Source organism: Clarias gariepinus, chromosome 23 (genome assembly GCF_024256425.1).
Source record: "Clarias gariepinus isolate MV-2021 ecotype Netherlands chromosome 23, CGAR_prim_01v2, whole genome shotgun sequence".
In the NCBI taxonomy this organism is placed as follows: domain Eukaryota; kingdom Metazoa; phylum Chordata; class Actinopteri; order Siluriformes; family Clariidae; genus Clarias; species Clarias gariepinus.
In genome coordinates, this window is record NC_071122.1 from 6,778,272 (window position 1) to 6,800,432 (window position 22,161).

General features: G+C 36.5%; 1 protein-coding gene and 1 pseudogene across 1 annotated transcript; one reads left to right on the plus strand and one right to left on the minus strand.

The window, feature by feature from the left end:
• The first annotated feature begins 221 nt into the window (after positions 1-221).
• Positions 222-12,230, plus strand: cdk5rap1 (CDK5 regulatory subunit associated protein 1). Its single transcript, XM_053483648.1, has 13 exons — positions 222-569; positions 2,366-2,469; positions 2,562-2,596; positions 4,069-4,169; positions 4,251-4,455; positions 4,766-4,886; positions 4,973-5,206; positions 6,875-6,972; positions 7,060-7,115; positions 7,208-7,338; positions 7,418-7,567; positions 11,433-11,567; positions 12,038-12,230. Exons 1-13 carry the CDS (start codon positions 302-304, stop codon positions 12,110-12,112), a joined length of 1,713 nt encoding a protein of 570 aa, XP_053339623.1. The 5' UTR covers positions 222-301; the 3' UTR covers positions 12,113-12,230.
• A 20-nt stretch (positions 12,231-12,250) lies between these two features.
• LOC128511029 (bactericidal permeability-increasing protein-like) lies at positions 12,251-18,878 on the minus strand (annotated as a pseudogene).
• Between the last annotated feature and the right edge of the window lie 3,283 nt (positions 18,879-22,161).

Sequence of the window (22,161 nt, forward strand, 5' to 3'; positions counted from 1 at the left end):
GCATGGCTGTACCATTCATATAGCGGGGTTATAGGTTTCCATTTTTAATATATATATTTTACATTTCACATTTCATTCACACAATAAGTTGCTCTGTGATAGCTCAGTTGGAAATGTAACTAGTTTAACTGGACTTTTGTGACGGGTCCATTTATTAAAGCTTAGGAACACGCTAGAATTTTGTTAGCATCTTTGCTAAGTGTTTAACCTTTTAGCTAGGTCAGTACAAGTTCCGGTTCAGAAACGGGTTTATTAAAAATAAAAAATACTGTATAATTGTATTACTATATTTAATTCAGAAATGAACTCTGCATGGAGTTTGAGACTCCTTATATTTAGCGTTCGTAAAGGTTTATATCGACGAGTGCGCGACTGCAACCAAGGCTACTGCTCAGCGCATGCGACTCCAACAGTTACCGCAACCGAGTTTAAAAGCAAACTGAGTTCCGGTCCGGGTTTAACACACTTTATTAAACATTCTGCTTCACACAAGAGTAAAGTTCCTGAGGTTTATGAACATGAAGAGCCGTATCTCCCAGTACACTCCGCTGATGAGTATCCACGTAAAGGTGAGAGACCTCACTCGCTAACACACGTGTCCACGGCCCTGACAGTGCTCCGCACTCGCCTACTAAGTGGTGTGAAAGAATAGTGCGCGTACGTTCGTTACCGTAAAAACCCGTGTACTTGTTTAGAGCGCAAATGCGCACGCGTGCGATACTGTAGAAAACTGTGTACTGTTTAAAACGCTAGTGCGGGTCAGAGCGGCTCTGTTTAAACTTTAAAGCTGCAGTATGTAACTCTGTACACTTTTGTCAAATTGTTTTTTAAAATCTGTTTTAATGATTTACAACAAAGTAGATGCCCCAGTGTTCTTTTCTCTTCTGATTTGCTGTCAAATAAATAATGCCTGATTGTTTTATAATAAAAAAAGATTAATGTTTCTTTAGCCTGAGAAACTGAAGTGTCTTTCTTGCTTATTTCTTTTAGCTTTTTTGTAAGTAAAGTGCAGTTTAAAACAGTTGTATGCTGTTTGAGACCTGCAGACTTTGTGCAAAAGTCTTTGACATACCCTGTTTATCATTATTATAAAAACTTTATTATATATGTTTATGTCATCATTATTAAGTGAGTGCAAAACAAAGAAAACATGATTATTTCAGAAAAAAAAAAAAATCTTTCGAGTGGGTATCAAAAGGTTTTAAGGCTAGTTTTGTAACATGCCTACTGATAGCAGTACAAGACTGCACGCACAGTCACAGGGAGTACCAAACTTACCCAATGTTTGTTAGTCCGCTGTAGATGCTCTTCAACGAGAGTATCCAAAAGACAAACTACAACACAAGTCTTCAAATACACCGAGCGCAAAATAGTCGAAAATTGCGTTTAACTTAAAGTGTTAAAACTTGACAGTGAACATCAGGCAGGCTTTTAACATGCAGTGCGCAGATCAGAAACTTTTAACATGCATTTGATATTGCCGTGAAAATGCGTTTTTATTGCACCACTCAACGGTCACGGGCAATCAAACTGAAAACTAGTTAGTTCTGGTCATTGGTTGATCGACCTCTGCATATTTATTAGAAATTTAAAAATAGTTTAGAAAAAAAAAATCTATTTTGGAGTCATTTTGATTTTTGTGGATTCATGTATTTTGCAATACACACAAAAGAATCATGATTGATAACTGAATAGTTTTTCCCCATTTCGACTAGATATTTCATCTGTTAGCTTCAGGGGCCGCTCAGTTACTCTAATTATTGCATACTTTGCCATTACACACAGACTAAATTTCATTGTCACTTTCATGCTTCTTATTGCACAATTACTTTGGTTTTTGCATACTTAATACTGTTTGCACTGTTGTCACTTTTCCACATATAAAATTGTGCATCATGTGTTAAACTGCAATTAACCTAATTTCTCTTATTCGTTTTTTTTGTTTTTTGTATATGCATTATTTATATACTCCTTATATATCTTGTAGTGCTTATTCTTAGATTTTCATTGCACTAGTAACTCACATTACCCTGTGTGCACTGACTATATGTAAGCGCATGTGAACGCTCACAAATCGGGTTATTTGCAATTCGAGGTTTCACTGTATTTATAATAGGGGTTCAGTTATTTCTGGTTTTATTTGTTTTGAAAAATGTGTAGGTGTAGTATCTAATACACAAGTTTATGATTTTGTAGAAGAGATGAGTAAAAGTGTGATAGAGCAAAGTGGCTTGCAATGTCATATGCATACCAGAGGTAATCCAAATCCCAGCAAGCTTAAAAGTTACCTACTGCAACCTTAAATGTGCTTCAAAAAATCAGTAGCACTTCTAAACACCGTCTGTCTTTTTCACTTTCCTTACAGTGTATTTTGAAACATATGGCTGTCAAATGAACGTGAATGACACAGAAATTGCATGGTCGATTCTCCAGAAAGGAGGTTATCAGAGGACAGCCGAGCTCTCAGAGGTACTCTCAGTCCTTTTAACTCTTTCTCATAAGTGTAAAGTGTGCTTCGGTTTAAATCATTTTTCATTTGTTTTTTATTTAAATTCTCTTAGGCCGATGTTGTGCTGCTTGTTACCTGCTCTGTAAGGTAAGATTTCAGCTACAGAAAAAAGAATTCAAATGTGTTATACATTTTTATATTTATACATTTATATGATTGCAATAATTGTTCTAAAATATGACAAAAAGCCGATAATACAGTATATTTTTTATTTAAAAATTTTTAAATCTAATTTTACTAGTTTCTTTATTTTTTTCCACTTTGGGATATATAAAAATGTAGCCATGAATTAAAAGTAACATCATGTTCAGTGCTAATGCAGTACTTCTGTTTTGTTGGCAGTACCAGTCAAAAGTTTGGACACACCTTCTAATGTTATGGTCTTTCCTGATTTTTATTTCTTTCTACATTGTAAATTAACCAGGGGAGCATCCAAAATAAGCAGTGATCTTTGAAAAGTTGATATTGTCTATGATGTATCTGCTACTTAAGCTATGTAAAGCCTTTATATCTACTTTAATCTGTGCTGTTAATTAGTGATATCCGAGGCTGGTGCCTCATTGTACCATTGCAGGTGAACTGCTCGTCTGCAGCAGAGGTACGTTTCAGTCTTGGTTTCATGGGGAGGTCTTCATGAGAGTCAGTTTCATCATAGAGCTTGATGGGTTTTTACAAATGCACTTGACAATAATTCTTGACAACTGACTGTTGCTGTTGCTTAATTATCTAATTTAATATGTGTGTTATTTTATAGTATTGTTCTGGAATGTAGAAAATAAATCCAAACTTGTGTCCAAACATTTGACTGGTACTGTATATTAGTACTTAGTCAGTCTTAATCCACAACATATCACAAGTGCACCATTTCGTTTTAGTATCTTACATTATCAGGATCAGAATGTATAGCTTTACACAGTCAATGTAACACAGTGATGTAACTTCAAAGATTGATTTACTATATAAGCACACAATAAATAAGACACATGTATCTATAAAAATGTTTTGTGCAGCCTGTACTTTAATATAGTAATTAGGCTCAACCTCAATTCCGTGACACTGAGATCACGTGACCTGAGACCTCAGTATAATTTTCTTCACAACAACCTTCATGCCGGACACAGAGCTAACTCGCAAAAAAAAGATGTAAGATTTTTACGGAATCTGCCAAAAAAATAATAACCCTGTTTTATTTGCATACTCAAGATGGGTTAGGGTTATTGTCACTTTTCAATTGCTATGGGGAACCACTTGGTGGTTCTAGTCTGAGAAGAACGAAATAGTACTTATTTACTCATAATAACATATTTAGGCTCATACATTTCATAATAAAAAAAGTCTCCGTTGTAGACATTTTCAAGTTTGTTTTATGCTTTTGGTAGATAGCATTTATTTCTAGAAATAACAAAACAAATAAGAAAATTCAAAGATTGAAAAAAGTAAAATATCTTACTGTATATTGCCTCCTAAAATATCTAAAATGTCCTGTTTTGCAGTTCAGAACTGTTCATCATGGATGCGTGATGACTCAGGAGCTTTAAATTTAGTTCTGTTTTACGCAGGGACAAAGCAGAGCAGACCATCTGGAACAGACTCAAACAGCTTGGAGTCCTCAGAAAGAAGCGGCCTAAGACCGATGTCCCTTTGAAAATCGGAGTGTTGGGTAAGTCTTGTGTGTTTTTCTGTTTGTGGATGATGGGTTTGAACTTCTTTTTAACTGTGTGGGTGTGTTCCACTTATCCAGGCTGCATGGCAGAGCGACTAAAAACCGAGCTGTTAGAAAGAGAGCAGCTGGTGGACGTCATAGCAGGACCAGACGCTTATAGAGACCTACCACGTCTCCTGTCTCTCGCTCACGGAGGACAGAGAGCCAGCAACGTCCTGCTTTCTCTGGAGGAGACCTACGCTGATGTCATGCCAGTCCATCATGCAGGACACAGTGCTTTTGTGTGAGAAGAGAACGTTCCTGTGCTTCAGTTTCTTTTAAGAAAGAAAGATCTTTCTTCTATTAAATGTGGCTCTATTTGTCATAGGAGCATTTAAAACTAATTTCTAGATGTTACTAACAGGTGTGAGGTGAAAAACATTAACACAGTGAGAGACCAGATTAGTAATGTTAGTCAGATGATGGGGTTTGATGACTTAGAAAGTCTTCAGCTAAACCTAAAAGAGTCACGATCCTTTGAAAGCACTGGCTGTATATTTTTTCTCCCATATTGTTAAAAGTCATAACATCTCCTCTTTTTGCTTGTCCCTCAGGTCCGTAATGCGTGGCTGTGACAACATGTGCAGCTACTGTATCGTCCCCTTTACTCGTGGAAGAGAGCGGAGCAGACCCGTGTCCTCCATACTGGAAGAAGTGCGCAGACTCTCTGACCAGGTGGCTTCTCATCCTGTGCACTATTTGTTGTGTTTTATTTTATAAAACTTTTACCTAACATTTGTATGTATAATTCCTCTATAAAGGGTGTAAAGGAGGTGACTCTGCTAGGGCAGAACGTGAACAGCTACAGGGACGTATCAGAGATGCAGATCAGCACCTCAGGGGTTGTTTCAGGTCTCAGTCGGGGTTTCAGCACGGTGTACCGTGAGAAGCAGGGAGGTCTACGCTTCGCTGACCTTCTGGACAGAGTCTCCGTGATCGATCCTGACATGAGGATACGCTTCACCTCTCCACATCCCAAGGATTTTCCAGATGAGGTACCACAGTTATTGATACTCTAGGACCTTATTGGACTGTAATTCCTGTTTTTATACATATATGTATAGTGTATGTTAATAAATAATTATATATATATATATATATATATATATATATTTTTTTTTTTTTTATGGGCGGTCATAAAATAGTTTTCATTGCTAAGAAAAAATAAGGTAATAAAAACGAATGTTGGTCGTGAGATTAGTCCTTCTCAACATATCTTTGACCTAAGGCGACACACTTTTTCAAATAATAGATGTACTTGTAATGGATGTAAAAAACATTCTTTTTTGCCTCTTGAGAAAAAGTTATACCTCGGTAATCCCCTTGTCAAACACCTGCCATCGTCAAACACCTGCCATAAAGTTGTTTCTTCTAGTGATGGAAGAGGAGAAAGTCACTGGGTCTGAGGTCAGGGGTGGGGGTTTGGGTAGGACGAATGAGGCAGAATTTCTCCAAGTATTCTCAGAAGTACTCCAAGTTTGAAATTTTTTTTAACCTGATTTACCATTTTAGTTTTGACGTTTAGCGGCATCGCACAGATTGTTTTTTCTTATGATAGAATTTTTTTTTTATGACCACCCCTTATGTGTAAACGAACCGAGTGGAAGCTGATGTTTTTCTGATAAATGAGAATAATTAATATACCAATGATCTAGTGCTTTTGCCCTGAAGATGGGCATGTTTATACGCGTCACCTAACAGAGCCAATCAACGTGATAGCTTACTGTGTATAAATATTCAGACATTTAAATTATTATACATTTATTGTTATACTTTAAGGGACAATAGAGTATCTGACCAAGCAGTTTAATTGGACAAGTGGCATTCCATGAGTGCTGATATAGAATATAACAGTACTGAGACGTTATATGTGAGACTATTTGTATCACAGTCATTAACCTCTAATCAAGGGCACCCCTGTGGTGTTTTAAACAAGGGATTCGCCACTCTACATAGCGCACTGCTGATATTCAGTACAACGGCACAGCCTTGAGTGTCGAATATAAGCTGCACACAGCTTTGACATCAAGTGAGAGAAATAAGGGAGGTTGCTGAGGGGTTTGAGAGTTTATAACTTCTATAACACATGTGATAACATGAACTAGATGTAACTAGAATTGTATTTCACTGAGGTATAAGAGAAGTAATGTTTTGAAGTAGGCTGAAATTTAATACAGTTGCGTCTTATTCTTCTGAAAGAGATTATGCCTTCCTTCACTCAAAAAACAAAAATGTTTTTACTTACTTAATACATTGTCCCATTGCCACAATATTTAGTTTTATGTCCAATTATGTCTCAGATTTACTTTTTTACATGGTACAAACCAGTTTGATTTCTATTTAGTCTTACTCTTTTTTTGTGTAACAATTTTTTTAACTTGCAGTTTTGCAGTGCCTGTACAGCATTCTCTGTTGATTCTCTTTTGTGTTAACAACAATAACATGTATTATGTATGATGTTTGATGAAGTAATAAAGCAACCATGAATTTGGAAATGTTGTTATATGAATAAATCTACAGAGACTGCAAATAAAGCAAATAAACAAACTTTTATTAAATTAAAACTGATTACTTAATTAAACTAATTATGATAAAAAACTTACTGTTTGACTAAAAGACTTGAGTATATTTTAAGCATGTGTCTGTGTATGTGTTTTATGTAGGTGTTGGATTTGATCCAGGAGAGGAATAACATCTGTAAGCAGATCCATCTCCCAGCTCAGAGTGGCAGCAGTCAGGTTTTACAATCCATGAGACGTGGGTAAGACTCCAAAAATAATTCTCAGTATTAACATAACCAGGAATGTGATGCCTTTACATTAAGACTTTCCGCTCTGTATTTTTACAGCTACACCCGGGAGGCGTACCTCGAGCTAGTGGAGAACATTCGAAGGATAATCCCAGGTCTTCCTCCTTTCATTGTTAACCAGTCCGAATGTAATCTAGTAATCCTCTATGATTTAAGTGCTATAGAGACACCTTGTTTCTACACTCAGGTGTCAGTCTGAGCAGCGACTTCATCACCGGCTTCTGTGGCGAGACGGAGGAGGACCACCAGCAGACGCTGTCTCTGATCAGGGAGGTTGGCTACAATGTAGGCTTCCTGTTCGCCTACAGCATGAGGAAGGTCAGCAGTCTCATCCCTCTTGCAACCGAGTTTTATTCTTAGTAAGCACTAAAACCTGATTTAATTTGTTTTTCTATAGAAAACGCATGCATACCACCGCCTCCAAGACGACGTCCCTGCTGAGGTGAAGCAGAGGCGCCTGGAGGAGCTCATATCTGTGTTCCGTGAGGAAGCCACTAAACTGAACTCGGGTCTCATCGGGAGCACGCAGCTCGTCCTAGTGGAGGGAGTGAGTACTGAACGGAAGAAAATTTTAAAGATTTGTTTTTGGCTCCTCTGAGATAGCTTGCTTTCTGTTCAAAAACCAAAAGCTTATGACCTAGCAACTATCTTGCCAGCTTATACAGCGATACCAATGATAGTTTTATATGTATTTTTACAGTGGAACCTTGGATTGCGAGTAACATGGTCTGCAAATGTGTTTGGCAAGATGAGCAAAAATTTAACTTAATGAATGAGCGATTGCTTGCTATACGAGTAGTACACAGAGTCTTTATTTACCAAGCGTCATGTGATCACAAATGAGCCAATGGTGTGTCATTAGAGGTTCCTTGTTAAATATCCAGACTCTCTCTCTGTCAGAAAGCAGTGATTCCGTCAGTGTGCACACAGGCGTGGGTATCATTAGTCAAGTCAAGTCAAATTTATTTTTAGAGCACAGGTTTAACACAACCGTAGTTGATCCAAAGTGCTTTACAATAGAAATAAACAGCAAAAAAATAAAACAAATATAAAAGGAATTAAAAAGAAAATTCACAAAACACAAATTTATTATGCAAAATACATGCACAACATCACCCAAACGCTAATGAGTAAAAATGTGTCTTTAAGCTTGATTTAAAAACGTCCAATGATGTAGAAGCTCTGATATGTAGTGGTACTACTGAAAAGGCCTGATCACCCTTCGTTTTACAACGTGAACGGGGGACGGATAATAGTAGCTGATCATTATATCTTAAAGACCTAGAAGCTACATAGGGTGTGATAAGATTGCAGATATAGGCTGGAGCAGAATTATGCAATGCCTTATATGCAAAAAGAAGAATCTTAAAATCAACTCTGAATTTTACAGGAAGCCAGTGCAATGAAGCAAGAATTGGGGTGATGTGATCCCTTTTCTTAGTACCTGTTAAGAATCTGGCTGCCGCATTTTAAACCATTTGTAACCGAGAGAGTGTAGATTGAGGTAGGCCAACATACAGAGAGTTACAGTAATCCAGAAATGAACGCATGAATTACAATTTCAAGGTCTTTACTGGATAAAAAGTGTTTCACCTTAGCCAATGATCTGTGATGAAAAAAAAAATACTCTTTACAACTGCATTTATATGCTTGTCAAAATGAAGAAAAGGATCAAGATGGACTCCAAGATTCTTTACGTAGTCATGTAGGTTGTTACTTAGAGAACCTAGCTGTGTTTTGATAGAGTTATTAATAACAGTAGGGCCCAATAGCAGCACCTCGGTTTTATTTTCATTAAATTGCAAAGAGTTTTTGGCCATCCAGGTCTTGACTTCACTAAGACATGACAAAAGATGATCAAATGAAGAGTCATTTCCTGATTTGAGTGGAAAATATAACTGGAGGTCATCAGCGTAAAAATGATAATTAATATTATATTTCCGAAGAATTGAACCCAGAGGAATCATATAAATGGAGAACAAAAGAGGCCCAAGAATGGATCCCTGTGGATCATCATTAGAGAGGTTCCTTGTTAAAAAAAGTTTGCCTACAGAGCTGTGTTTCCGTTAGTGTGTGTACATGTGCGCGCGTTTGAAAGTCGTCCGAGACAATAGCCCTCTGCTCTTCTCCTCTCGTCTTACTTGTGTGACAGATAAACACAAACACACACACTAATGGAAACACTGCTCTGTCAGGATTCTTTTCAAAGGTAAAGTGCAGGTTAATTTGTTTGATTTTTACTTTACATTTTGTATTAATTATTCTTACGTGAATATTTTTGGGTTTGTGTTTATTCTAGGGCTGGACAATAATTCGATATCAATATATATCGCGATATAGATTTCAGTTTAGTTTCAATAACGGTGATATGATTTTTAAACACATTTCCGATATTTTGATATACATTTGAATATATATGTATATATATATATATATATATATATATATATATAGTGGCGGAAGCGCCATCTGGGGTACCGGGAGTTTTCCCGGTACACACTCATATGGATGAGTGCGTCGATCGCACAGGCGCCGCCGACAAAGAGCGTGTTGTTGCGGGAGAGAGAGATTGATTTATGACAGCTGTTTACGGGAGTGTAGTCCAGTGCGGGAGATGCATTGTGGGTAATGAGGTCCGGTGTGTGAATAAACGCGAATGCGAGATGTAAGCTGGGATATAGAGCCTGAGTTTTGTTTTCTTTTCAGTAGTTTTTAGTTGGATTTAAGTGCAGGACCCACCCAAGAGGTTGTACTATAACCAGCAAATAAAAGAACGGACACCGACTAGTATGTCCATCTCATCAAAACACGAGCATGAATTAACGGGCTGTTACGCTGCCGCGAGCAACAAAAAAATATAGCAGAAAAACTAACAGTGTGTTTATGTTACGAATGTATCGCTCTCCCTCAATATTAATTAGACACCTTTACTCTTAATTTACGGAGGTAGGGATATTGATCCTTTCTCGATGCAGCGAATTTCTTTGAGCAAATTAATAATAATTTTAATGAATGAAAAGGAGGAAGAAGAAAAGGTGGAGCTGAAAGTTACATGAAAAGAAAAAAAATCTTTAGAGGTAAATGCTGTGAAATGCTTCAAATGAACAGATTCTGCCTTTGGTGTAAAGGAAAGTTACAGTTCCGCTCTGACACCTTTAACATTTGTCAGGGACAGCGAGGCTGGATCCAGCAGCTCACCACGTAAAGTGTATTAGTGTATCATAATACACTGGCTCATTAAAGTGGAGATTTATTTTTAAAATCACATACTAGTATAAAAATATAACAAACAAAAACGTAAATAAGAAAGTATCACTGAACATATATTGGGTCATATTTGTAAAACAAAAAAACAAAGGAAAAAACAATAAGTTTATTATTTAAAGTTATTTATATCAATGTAAAGTTAGTATGATTTTGAAAGTGCTATAACTCCACCTGGTACAGTTTCACCCCAGTGGAACAATCTGACTACATGTGCAGTGCCATGGAAAAGTATTTGCCTCTTTCTAGAAACCTCTAGAGCCTGTCATAGGTTGTCATTAACACTGTCCGGCCAAATCAATGTGTTTTTGTTGTTGCTCACTCTTTATTTATTTTATTATTTTTGTTTCTTTATCCTGGCTGAAGCAGTTTGTTTGTTGTTTCAATTTATATGAATAATCAGTCTGTTCTAGTTTAAATGGGAATATATTATTGTTAGAAAGCTGAGTCTGAGAGTTTTATTTATTGATAGTTAATTTCACATTTCTTGTTTGTAAAGGCTAAATACAAATAAAAAGTGAACCTTATTTTTTGTACTGTTTTTATAAAAACAAAATTATATAATTTTAATAGGATGAGCCTGGAGGTATTATGGACTTTGCAAATTCAGTTTGCAGACATCCATTGTGTGGGTCCTCGGCAGTTTTTTCCTTAGGCTTTTTAATAATGTCCATATCGATATCAGAATTATATTGTGTCAACCAAAATTAAGAAATATATCGTGATATAAATTTTTGCCATATCGTCCAGCCCTAGTTCATTCGATTATTTCTTATGGGGAAATTTGATTTGATATACAAGCACGCTTCCCAAATGAATTATGCTTGCAATCCAAGGTTTAACTGCACTTATTTATCAGTGAAAGTAGCTATGCTAATATCATGTTCATATGCTGAGGAATTGGAAGATGCTAATTTTTATCAAAATACAGTGTAAAAGTGAATGTAAGTTCATTACGTTGCAGTAAGCCTGATCTCTCTAATTATATTTTGAGCTTATAAGCTTTCCGTTCATAAATCTCCAAGATGTAGTGTGTTTGCTGTAAATATAAAAATCCCCAGTATTGATTTAACACTTTCAGAGGTTGTTTGCAACCCCAGTGTTGTTCAACACTCGTAACATTGCTGTGTGTTTTCTTTATGTTGCAGGAGAGTAAACGATCATCTGAGGATCTTTGTGGTCGGAGCGACGGTAATGTCAGAGTTATTTTTCCCAGAAAGGATTTGCACACCACAGACATTAACACTGCCCCTGTTAAAGCGGGAGACTATGTCCTAGTAGAGGTGAGGTTTTACATTGGGGTCTGGTCTTTTTTTTGGCTGTGTAAATTACACTATGTTGCTATAAAGCCTAATTTATGCTTCTGCGTCATCCAAGGCCATAGATCTCACATGGCCATGTGCAACAACTGTGATTGGTCCTTCTGGTAGCAACGCATATCTGGCTTCTTCTATGCTTCCATATCTGAGCTAAGTTAAGCGTACTACTCCCGATCTTCTCCGACTCCTTCCCTCTTTTTCTGTGTTTCAGGCATTCAGTAAAACTAACTGTTGTTTGTCATTTATTAGCTCCAACCCCCACTGCCAACTAGAGGTTTGGTATGAAAAAAGTTACACAGACACCTCAGTATACAAGTATAAATGCTCACAATGCCATAGGGCATCGGCGTACCCCTGTGTAGACTTGACGTAGAAGCATAAATCAGGCTTAATGCTGTTGTAATAATTTACATTTCTGTTTTTCCCCTTTATAGATAACTTCAGCAAACTCACAGAGCCTCCGAGGCCATGCCTTCAGTCACACCAGCCTGACTGCCAACCGACAATAAACCTGTGAGGAGCATCGTAATGAACAGGCGGCTGTACTTTAATAATGCCTTTTCCAAAAAAAGGATTTATGACCCCATGTGGGAGTCATTTGATTTACAAAAGAAGGTTATGATAAAAATCATTTTGTTGTTGTTTGTTTTTGTTAATTTATTTGACAAATTATTATTAAAATATTGCTGTAACTGTGAAGACAGATTTTGGGCTGCTATTTTGAAAGCGTTATGGAAGTCACATTTAAAAAAAGATACATAAATGAAAAGCATCTGTGCCTTTTTATTTATTCATTTTAATTTTTTATTTATCATCTTGGCATGCTGCACTAGCTTAGAAATTCAACGTCCACATTGATCCACCTCTATTAAAGAAGCAAGAATCTTAAACATCAAACTTATTTACATTTCAAGAGCATAAATTGAGTTTTGTATTACAGTTGTTTAAAAACTCTCAGCCCGCCTCCAAACCTACCAGAATGTCTGTTTTATATGCTTGTCATCTGTAATGGCTACATTGCTAAGTATTTTTTTATTTTATCATTTGTTTGTCACATTTGTTGTACAGTATGTTCTTCAGGCCTTCTTTTGGTCTTGTTTGCAGGACTCATAAAAATCTGTTAAATATAAAACAAGAATATAGATCTGACTAATGTATATATAATTACCTTATAAAAAGGCCTAAATTGTTATAAAGAAAGGACAGTGTTCATTGAAGAATGTTCAGTATCAGGAAATTAAAAAAAGAAAGTTGGTGTCACAGGACGTCAAATAAGTTCACTCCCACGAGCTGAACATCTGTCCCGATCAACACATAATCCTGAAATAACATTAGACATAGATTTAGTCAAAAAGATCATACAATATAAGCTGACTAAATAGATTTTTGATACCTTGAGGATTTGAAGCTGAGTGTTGAGCAGATTGATTTTTCCGATGGCAGGTAAAGGATAACCTTTCTGTAGGAGAGCTGCGGAAGTTAATTCAGAGAATTGAAGAAATTATTATTCTCAAAACAGCAACAAAAAAAAAACCCAGTTGATTAGATAATTTACTTACTGTTAACCTCAGGTATCAAAGCAACATTCAAGACAGTCTTAAAGGCATTGTCAAGTAATTCCACCTATTTAGAATATATTTATTATATAATTTAAAGCTGCATGAAAATTATTGAAATTTAAATATTAAATATGAAAAGAATTATTGATGTCTGTGTTCAGTAAACAAATTCAGTATCTAATCGGTCGAATTGTCCTTTACCTGAAATAGTCCCACATTGCTCTTCTTTAATGTCATGTCAATTCTATAGAAGTGATAAATATATTAAGATAAAATATACACACATTAAACATTTAATTTGGTTTTACTATTTTTAATAAAATGTTTATTACGTTCTAAGGCTTACTTGTTAAGAGTTACATTTCCAGACACTTTGAGGTCTTTGATGTAAATCGTTGCACTTACACTGGCATTCTGCAGCACAAAACAAAAGTGCATCATGTGTTAACAAATATTTAACTCCTCCCACAGAATCACATCACATCTGTTACTCACCAAGTTAAGAACGAAGAGAGGAGTCAGCGGGGCATTGGGTTAAACAGCGTAGGCTGTAACAGTGCTGCTTGCCTGCATTGTCACATTGTTAGGCTCGAATGAGAAGTGCGGCTCCTTCACAGGCTTCACGAGGAGCTTCATCTTCAGGCCAGGGTACTGTTTAGCAATCTGGAGGTATATATTAAATAGGTACTTCAAGAAAAAATGCTAAGGATAAATTGAGACCTTAAAATTATGAGATTGGGAAAAAATGTATCTTATCTGTGTTTGTCAGAGAGGAAGTAAGAAAAAAGTTTATTTTTCATACTTGTGGAATTAAGGTTCCAAAGGTTTTTGTATCGAGTCGAAACGGAGATCCAGAAGGGATCTGGAAGGAGAAAAGGTATTTGTAGAAGATCTTAGACCCTTTTAAAGCTCCATTTCAATTTGGTTTTAATTCTCATATTTGTGCAGGCCACTTTTCAAGGGCTTACTAACTATTGTTGCAAAACATTGACTTAGTCTCATGTAGTCATTCATTTTAGTGTGTTTGGGGTTTACAGTCTAAAGCCAAGATGCTTACCCCTTGCCAAGGAAATCAGGTCTTGAGCGCAATTTCAATTTAAATATTTCTGTGTAGCATCTTTTAAAATAGATTGCTTGTAACTCACCATGTTGTCTGTTACGTACTGACTGAGCACTCCGGCTCTGTTGTACACAAAGCTGGCTGAATTTAGGGTGAAAGCTGATAATGCCATATACAGCATTTTGCTGTCCTGATGGGGCAGTGAGAAGGGTGTTGGGGAGAACGGGGGCTCCATATGATTTCCAATGTTGTAGATCTTGCCCTGCAGAAAGAGAGAGAGAGAAAGTGAGTGATGTGATGAATTAAAAATATAAATAAAACAATTAAGTTTTTCAAAGAGACTTTATCTTCAGCTCACCTTTAAACCAAGATCAATTGCAGAAGAAGAAACAAGCGGCAACTCCACCATGGACAATTCAATTTCAGCGTACTCGTCAACTTGTGCAAGAACTAAAACAGGTCAGTATCAGACTTTATTCCTAATATAATTGTGGCTCTGTAGAAGTATAATTGATCTATTTTAACATATAGTGCCAAACCCCTTCCTAAATTTATGCATATTTGTCAGACTTAAATAATAACCCAAGTGAATTTAAAATGCAGTTTTTAAATCATGATTTTATTTATTAAGGGAAAAAAGCTGTCTGAACCTAACTGGCACCATGTGAAAAAGTAATGCCCCCTTCATGAAGAAACTGTGATTTTTGGAAAACTGAGTCAAATTTCACTTGCCACACCCATGCCTGATTACTGCCAGACTTGCTGAATCAAGAAATCAGTCGTATAGAGAGATAAGTGAAGCACACTAAAAGATCTAAAAAGCAGCATGACCTAAGGAAATTCAAGAACAGATGAGAAACAAAGTAATTGACATGTATAAGTCTGAAAAGGGGTACCAAACCATTTTAAAGGCTTTCTAAGGCTTAAAGCTCAAAACACACCAGCAAGTCCACCTCTAAATGGCTAAAAAAAATACTAATTTAAGGTTTTTGTAAAGGTCTAGTCAAAGTTGGGTTTCAATCATATTAAGATGAACTTAAACAGGGTGTTCATGCTTAAACCTTCCAATGTGGCTGTCAAGGGTGACACAACCATTATTATGTTATTAGATTTGGGGGCAATTACTTTTACACATTGGGCCAGGTAGGTTTCGACAGCGTTCTACCCTTTATAATAATAATAATAATAATAATAATAATAATATATATATATATATATATATATATATATATATATATACTTATTTATATTTGTATATATACAGTTCCATGAAAAAGTATATATATAAATACTTTTTCATGGAACTGTACTTCATAAGTACAGTGTGTGTGTGTGTGTGTGTTGATCGTACCACTTAGGGTATGTAGATGTGAATTCATATTATTTAGGGCTTGAGTCACCTGAGGACAGATCTGAAACAACGAGGACTTTTAGGGTAAAGTACATGATATTCTTTTTCCTTTAAATTTTTATTTGGGGTGTTGTAGGTACCTGTGACTGTAGGTCATTGCGCAGGTTTGACTCGATGAAGCCAACAAACATTTTATAAAACCAGCTAAGCACGCAAAGTACAGAAACAAAAACAAAAAAGTAAATTATTAAATTTAAACATATAATGAATAAATGTTTTTGTGCAGCTTAATACAAGCATTACCTCACAAACTGTCTCTTGGTTACAATACACAATGATCAGCCATAACATTAAAACCACAGACAGGGTACTGTACATATTAGGCATCAAGTGAACAGTCAGCGCCTGAGGCTGATGTGTTTAAGCCTGAAACAGGTGTTAGATTGTTATGTCTGGATGACTAGATCAGAGCATCTCCATAAACAGCAGGTCTTGTGGCGAGTTTCCAGGATGCATTTGGTTGTACCTACCAAAAGTGGTCCAGTGATCAGAACCGGTAAACTGGCACCAGGGTTATGGGTAACAAATGCTCATTAATAAGTGTGGGGAGTGAACCATAATCCATCTCTTCTGATCCCACAGAAGAGATACTGTAGCAAAAATTGCTCAAAAAGTAAGTGCTGGCTCTGGCTCAACTGTGATGATGGTAGCATTATGCTTTGGTGCTGTCAGGGACACTGGTGCACTGCTCAGAATGGTTAGAATAAATATTTAATGAGGAGGACTACCTGAGAATTTTTCAGTATGAACTCAAATCTCAGTTGTGTGTTCCAACAGGACAATGATCCCAAACACACTTTAACGTTGGTTGTGAAATTAAATAATAAATATTTAAATAAATAAATCTTTTAATTTAAAGCCTTTGGTGAACCCCATTCAGAAATTTGCCTAAACATCGGACATTACCAATTTAACACTACCAATTCTGACAAAAAATTTATTATCCAACCAGAATTCTGCCAGAACCTTGGTAATGGCTACCAAAAGCATTTAATAATGGTGAAATCTTTTAATGAAAATTGTTAGGTGTGCTGTGTGTATATTTTTGACCCAGTGTTGATTTCGGAAAACAACACTGGGTCAAAAAAAATAATAATTTAATTTGTTGTTTGCTCTAAATAAAGTTTATATTATAAAATCATTCTGCAGAAGAAAAAGAGCAGCTTAGAAGGATCACTGCAAGCTTTTTATTGCTGTCAAATTCATGATGAGTGCATGTAAATTTCCAACTAGAAGTAGAGCAAGGCAATACACCAAATTTGAACTGATATTTCTAAGAATATTCGCTGCCTAGCTTTATGGGTAGAAAAATTACCTCGAACCTCCATGAAGTGTGACATGAACTGGGCCAACAGAAGCTCCACAGGAGATGGTGCTGACCATCGGACGCCCTGTACCATCTTGGTGTATGCCGGCGGTGATACTGATGGTGAGTCCTCTAATATCCACTTCGAACCATCCGCCATTGTCTCTAGACAGTTTACACCCTTAAGTACTAATTTGTACCAATGTAAAAAGATTTAGATAATTGTTGGACTTTTGCTTACACAAATAAATATGAGATTTCCCAGTTGCCTGTCACGCGTATGTAGACATCACTGATGGACAGACTCACCCCTGTGCCAGGTACCAACCGCACAGATGAAAAGGGCACATTAACGTTTTGGATATGCATGCTGTCAGGAAGAGAAATGATACAATGTTATCAGCGTAAGCAATGTTTTTAATTCAACTATATTTCATATTATATCACAGCACTGTTGAATTATTTTTATTTATTATTATTAATAAATGCAAATCTGTATATATATGAGTTTATTCAACTATTTGGTAGCAGCCAAAACAAAACCCCCCACATAATCACATCTTTTTCCAACCAGGTTGGAAAACAAACACTTTTGTACAAGACTGAGAGTTGAGAGGCTTCATTCCTGGAACACTAAAATACAAATTGAGGTGACTATGCCATTATGTAGTGAGTAATGGTCTCCATTCTCTCGGTTCTCCTCATTCCTCTCACACCCTAAACAAAAATACAGAAAAACACAGATTTGCCATCTCACTTTCTCACTGCAAAGTAGATGTCCATAAAAAGAAGGTGCCCATTGCCGCTCCTGTTTGGGATGTGGATGGCTTTGAGCTTCTCCACTAGGGGTTTGATGTTAATCTGACGTTCTGAAGGTGAAATGAAAACTCAGAAATATGAGCATGAAAATGCGAGTAATAAACAATATAATTGTTGTACTTTAAATATTTGTCTTGATTATTTATAATGATGTAGCTTATACTATGCCTACTAACAGCCATTTCTCAGCTTCTTGTTTTCTCTTTTTCATGTGTTTCCATATTTTCTTTCTTTAACATGTTCACATTATGTGATACTCACGATACTCAAGCGCATTTTGAGTGATTCTTAGTTTAATTCCGGGATTAGTTCCTAAAGTCTCCAGAAAGAGGAAGGTGAACAAAGCCAACACACACCACAGAGACACCATGTTTACTCTGACCTGAAACACACACACAGGGTCAAAGCCAGGGATCAGATTATTCAATGTGATCATGCAATCTGCAAATCACTGGCACAGAGCAATTTTTCAGTTTTCCTGCTGCCCATTTGATTGCTGACCCAACTCTGACTGGCACAGAGCATCTCATCAGTTTGGTATTGTTTGATCATAGAGTAAAGGGCCTTGCCCAACAGTGTCAACCCAATGGTGGTGGAGCTCGACTCCCTGACCACTGTCAGCACTGCTAAGTTGAATTTATCAGTCTCACATTGTTTTGGAGAAATAAATCATTTATTCAAAAAAACGGAATTTTTTTGTAGACCTGCGAAGCTTAGGCAACTTGTAGAATCACTGTCCATCTTCCATCACATTTTCTTATTTTGTTTTCTTAAAAAAAGATCTGTCATATCCTGCATTATAAAACAGTGGAACGCAGATGCAGGGTGAAGTAGAACAGATTTATTGATCACTCAGTTCAAAGTTCAAAGTGTTTGGGGTGGGGGTTGGCAAAATCTGCTAACTCCTTCTAAGCCATCCATGACTTGCGCAGTACCTTTTTCAGAAAGCATAGTTGTATGTTGGTTGTTTAATCTAATGCCATCCAATATTTGGATACAGTCAGAGGTGTAGTAATGCTGTAATACCAAATAATGCCACAAGGTTACACTTCCTTTTTGTTGTGGTAGACAACAATGCTTACAGCTTAATGCGTATATGAAAGGAAAATGTTTTGCTATGATGCTCAGTTCATTGCTCATTTTTTTTTCTTTCTGAGATCACTTGCAACAATTACATACTTGCTCATTGCAAAAAAGTTGGATGTACATCTGACATTTGCTTGACAAGAAAATGTCCTGAAAATTTTTATTCACATTTTAGTTTTTTTTATTACATTTTTAAAATATATATGTTTATTAACGTAAGGAACAAAAACAAATACCCGCAAAATCCAGACAGAATAAATGTTCCACTGTTTTTTTGTCTTTAAAGACAAACAAATCAACCATCCAAATAAAACAACCGACAACAGATAAAGCAACAAACCTGTAAAAAAGGGAGAGAGGCAAAAGTATTTAACAAAAAAGGAAATAGAAAAAGTTCAAGACAATCTTACAGTCAATGGACTTCATGCTTGCAGCTCTGAACATAAAAAAAAAGACATAAGGTCTTTCTGCCAGGCAGATAATTGGGGTGGAGTAGTGTACTCACTTTTCCAGTAAATCAGGATTCTTCTGCTACCAGAGAGGGACAATCAGAAAGTCTCATTGTCTATCCCAAAAAACTGCCTGACATGGCTCCCCAAACCACCAATGACTTTGCAAGCTTTACACTGGACCTCAAGCAACTTTGATTCTGTGCCTCTCCTCTCTTCCTCCAGATTCTGGGACCTTGATTTCCAAATGAAATGCAAATGAAATGCAATTTTTTTTTTTCATTTGAAAAGAGAGCCCACTAAGTCAAGTCCTTTTTGTCCTTAGCCAAGGTTAGACACCTAAGATGTTGTCTCTGGTTCAAGTGTCGTTTGACACAAGGAATATAACTGTTGTAGCCCATGTCCTGGATACATTACTGACTCCAACTGCAGTCTACTCCTTCTGAATCTCCCCCTAATTCTTGAACTGGTTTTATTTCACAATCCTCTCAAAGCTTAGGTTATCTCTGTTGCTGCCACATTTTTGCCTACCATTTGCATTTCCTACTCCATGTGCAGGGTGTCAATGGTCAATGAAGGTAACAGTAGACAGCATGATCATCACCTTTTATGTCATACCTTGAGTGTAGCCGAGGGGTTCTTTGTTGACTGTAACGGTAGGCAGCGTTGTCCAATGACAAAAATGGGTACATCAGGTTGATGAGTGAAAGAAACCCTGGATCACACTCGACACATCTACAGCAACAGCGCGTATGATAGGTAGAAATAGATGCTGCCGAAACATTGGAGTAGTGTGAGGAACAAAAACAAGTTGACCACACACTTTATTTGTAGGAAAGGGGAGGACCCAGGCATGAGGATCTACGGGTAAACCTCATGTAGACTTGTCTAAGGAATAAATAATAAAGGGGTCTAATTTATAATGTAATCCAGATTTTAAGAGAGGCCATGACTATAGGATTGGAAGAATATCTGGTCAGGCAAGACCTCAGGGGGATACAGACAAAGCAATACAGCAAAGAGTCACACAATTGAGCCTCAATTAAACACTCGTCTGTGTTTGGGAATATATGTACACCATAGATTATGATCATGATCACGTATGATAAATTTTTTTGAAATATTTGATGTCCAGTAATAAAATCCAAAAATTAGGCATTGCCAGATCTTTTTTTTACTGCATTGAAGGATAGCTTTCTGAGCTCCTGGCACCTTACCTGCCCAAATAAAAGATGACATGAGCTTGCCTAAAATTGAAAAAAAATAAAAAGGATTAAGGTAGAAAGATTAGAAGACACTAAAAAAAAACTTAAGAAAAGAGGTAAACTGAATTCTGTTTGAATTTTGGAATCAGTACACCAGCAGGTGAAAGTTTCTTAAAGAGCATCATTACAAGTGATGATACATGATTCGACACTTTGACCCAAAGAGTAAATGGCAACGTATGTAACGGAAACATCCTTAATTGCCGATTTAGGAAAAGTTATTTAAAATACATTTCTAATAAAAAAAAGTTAATTCAAATCATAGTGTGGATAATTTTTGACTCACCTTCATACAAAAGCAAGTTATCTGTGTACAGAGAAACCTTATTTTCAATACCACTTTATGCACAGAAAACGGTAAGGGACTTAAGTGCAATAGACAATGGCTCTATAGCGAAAACAAATAAGAGAAAAGAAATTGGGCAGAGAATTAAGCATTAAGAAGAGACTTGACCCATCCTCATTCACAAAATAATGGCAGAGTAAAGAAGGCGTTTCCAGGATATAAAATTTGGAGCTTACCCAAATCTGTCTAAAACCGAAAGTACATTATTCAACTCTACCCTTTTAAAGGTGTTCACTGTATCCAGTGCGGCAACCAGATTAGCGACTATGTAACTGAGCACTCTATATAACAGTATATTTATGTAGGTTGATGGGCAAGTAGAAGGGGTAGCTCAGTGGCAAGGCATTGGATTACGGTTCGGAAGATCCCAGGTTCAAACCCCACAACCACCAAGTTGCCACTGTTGAGTCCTTGAGCAAGGCCCTTAACCCTCAACTGCTCAGATGTATAATGAGATAAAAATGTCTCATTAATAGAAAAAATAAAGTCGCTCTGGATAAAAGCATCTGCCGAATGCCTAAATGTAAGTAGAAGACGAGTCTTAATCTCATAAGTCCCATAATCAGTAGAAAGGAAATTACATTCTATAATTTAAGCTCATCTGCATACAATTCTGTGCTGGGTGTCACTGAGTACTGTACCTTAATCAATATCTAGAACAGAATTTAAGGTCTCAATTTCTCTCTGCTTCCAACGTTTTATGATCTGGAAACTATGTGAAATAAATTATACAAAATTAACTCGACCTATAGATGTGAGTGTCTTCAATAACTCCACATCTGAAATTTTCCACAGAAGATATAGAAAATGTAAAGTGATCATTTTTGAGCATTTGTTTCCAGAAACATATTTATATTGGAAGAAATATATTCACAAAAATGATTATTCACATTTTATATATGTAATGTGGAAACTGCAAGACGTGAAGTTATCAGTAAGACTTAACTATAGGTCGAAATAACTCAGGTATTAAGTCAAGATAATGTGGTGCACAAAATCATACTCACCAACCAATAGCAGGACCTTTTCTCTTGGGATCAACACAGGAAAATTTTAACAAACATTTAAAAACGAAAGTAAAAAGAACCAGAAGTACTGGTACTTTCCACACAGTGGGAGGTTTTAAGGACAATACCAGTATTTAAATAATAATGGCAAAACCATTCACCAGGTTCATCAAATAAAAATGCTGGGACAACAATAATACTTTTTTTTTTTTTACTTCCTCTCATTAAGGTACACACCTGACAGTTCCAC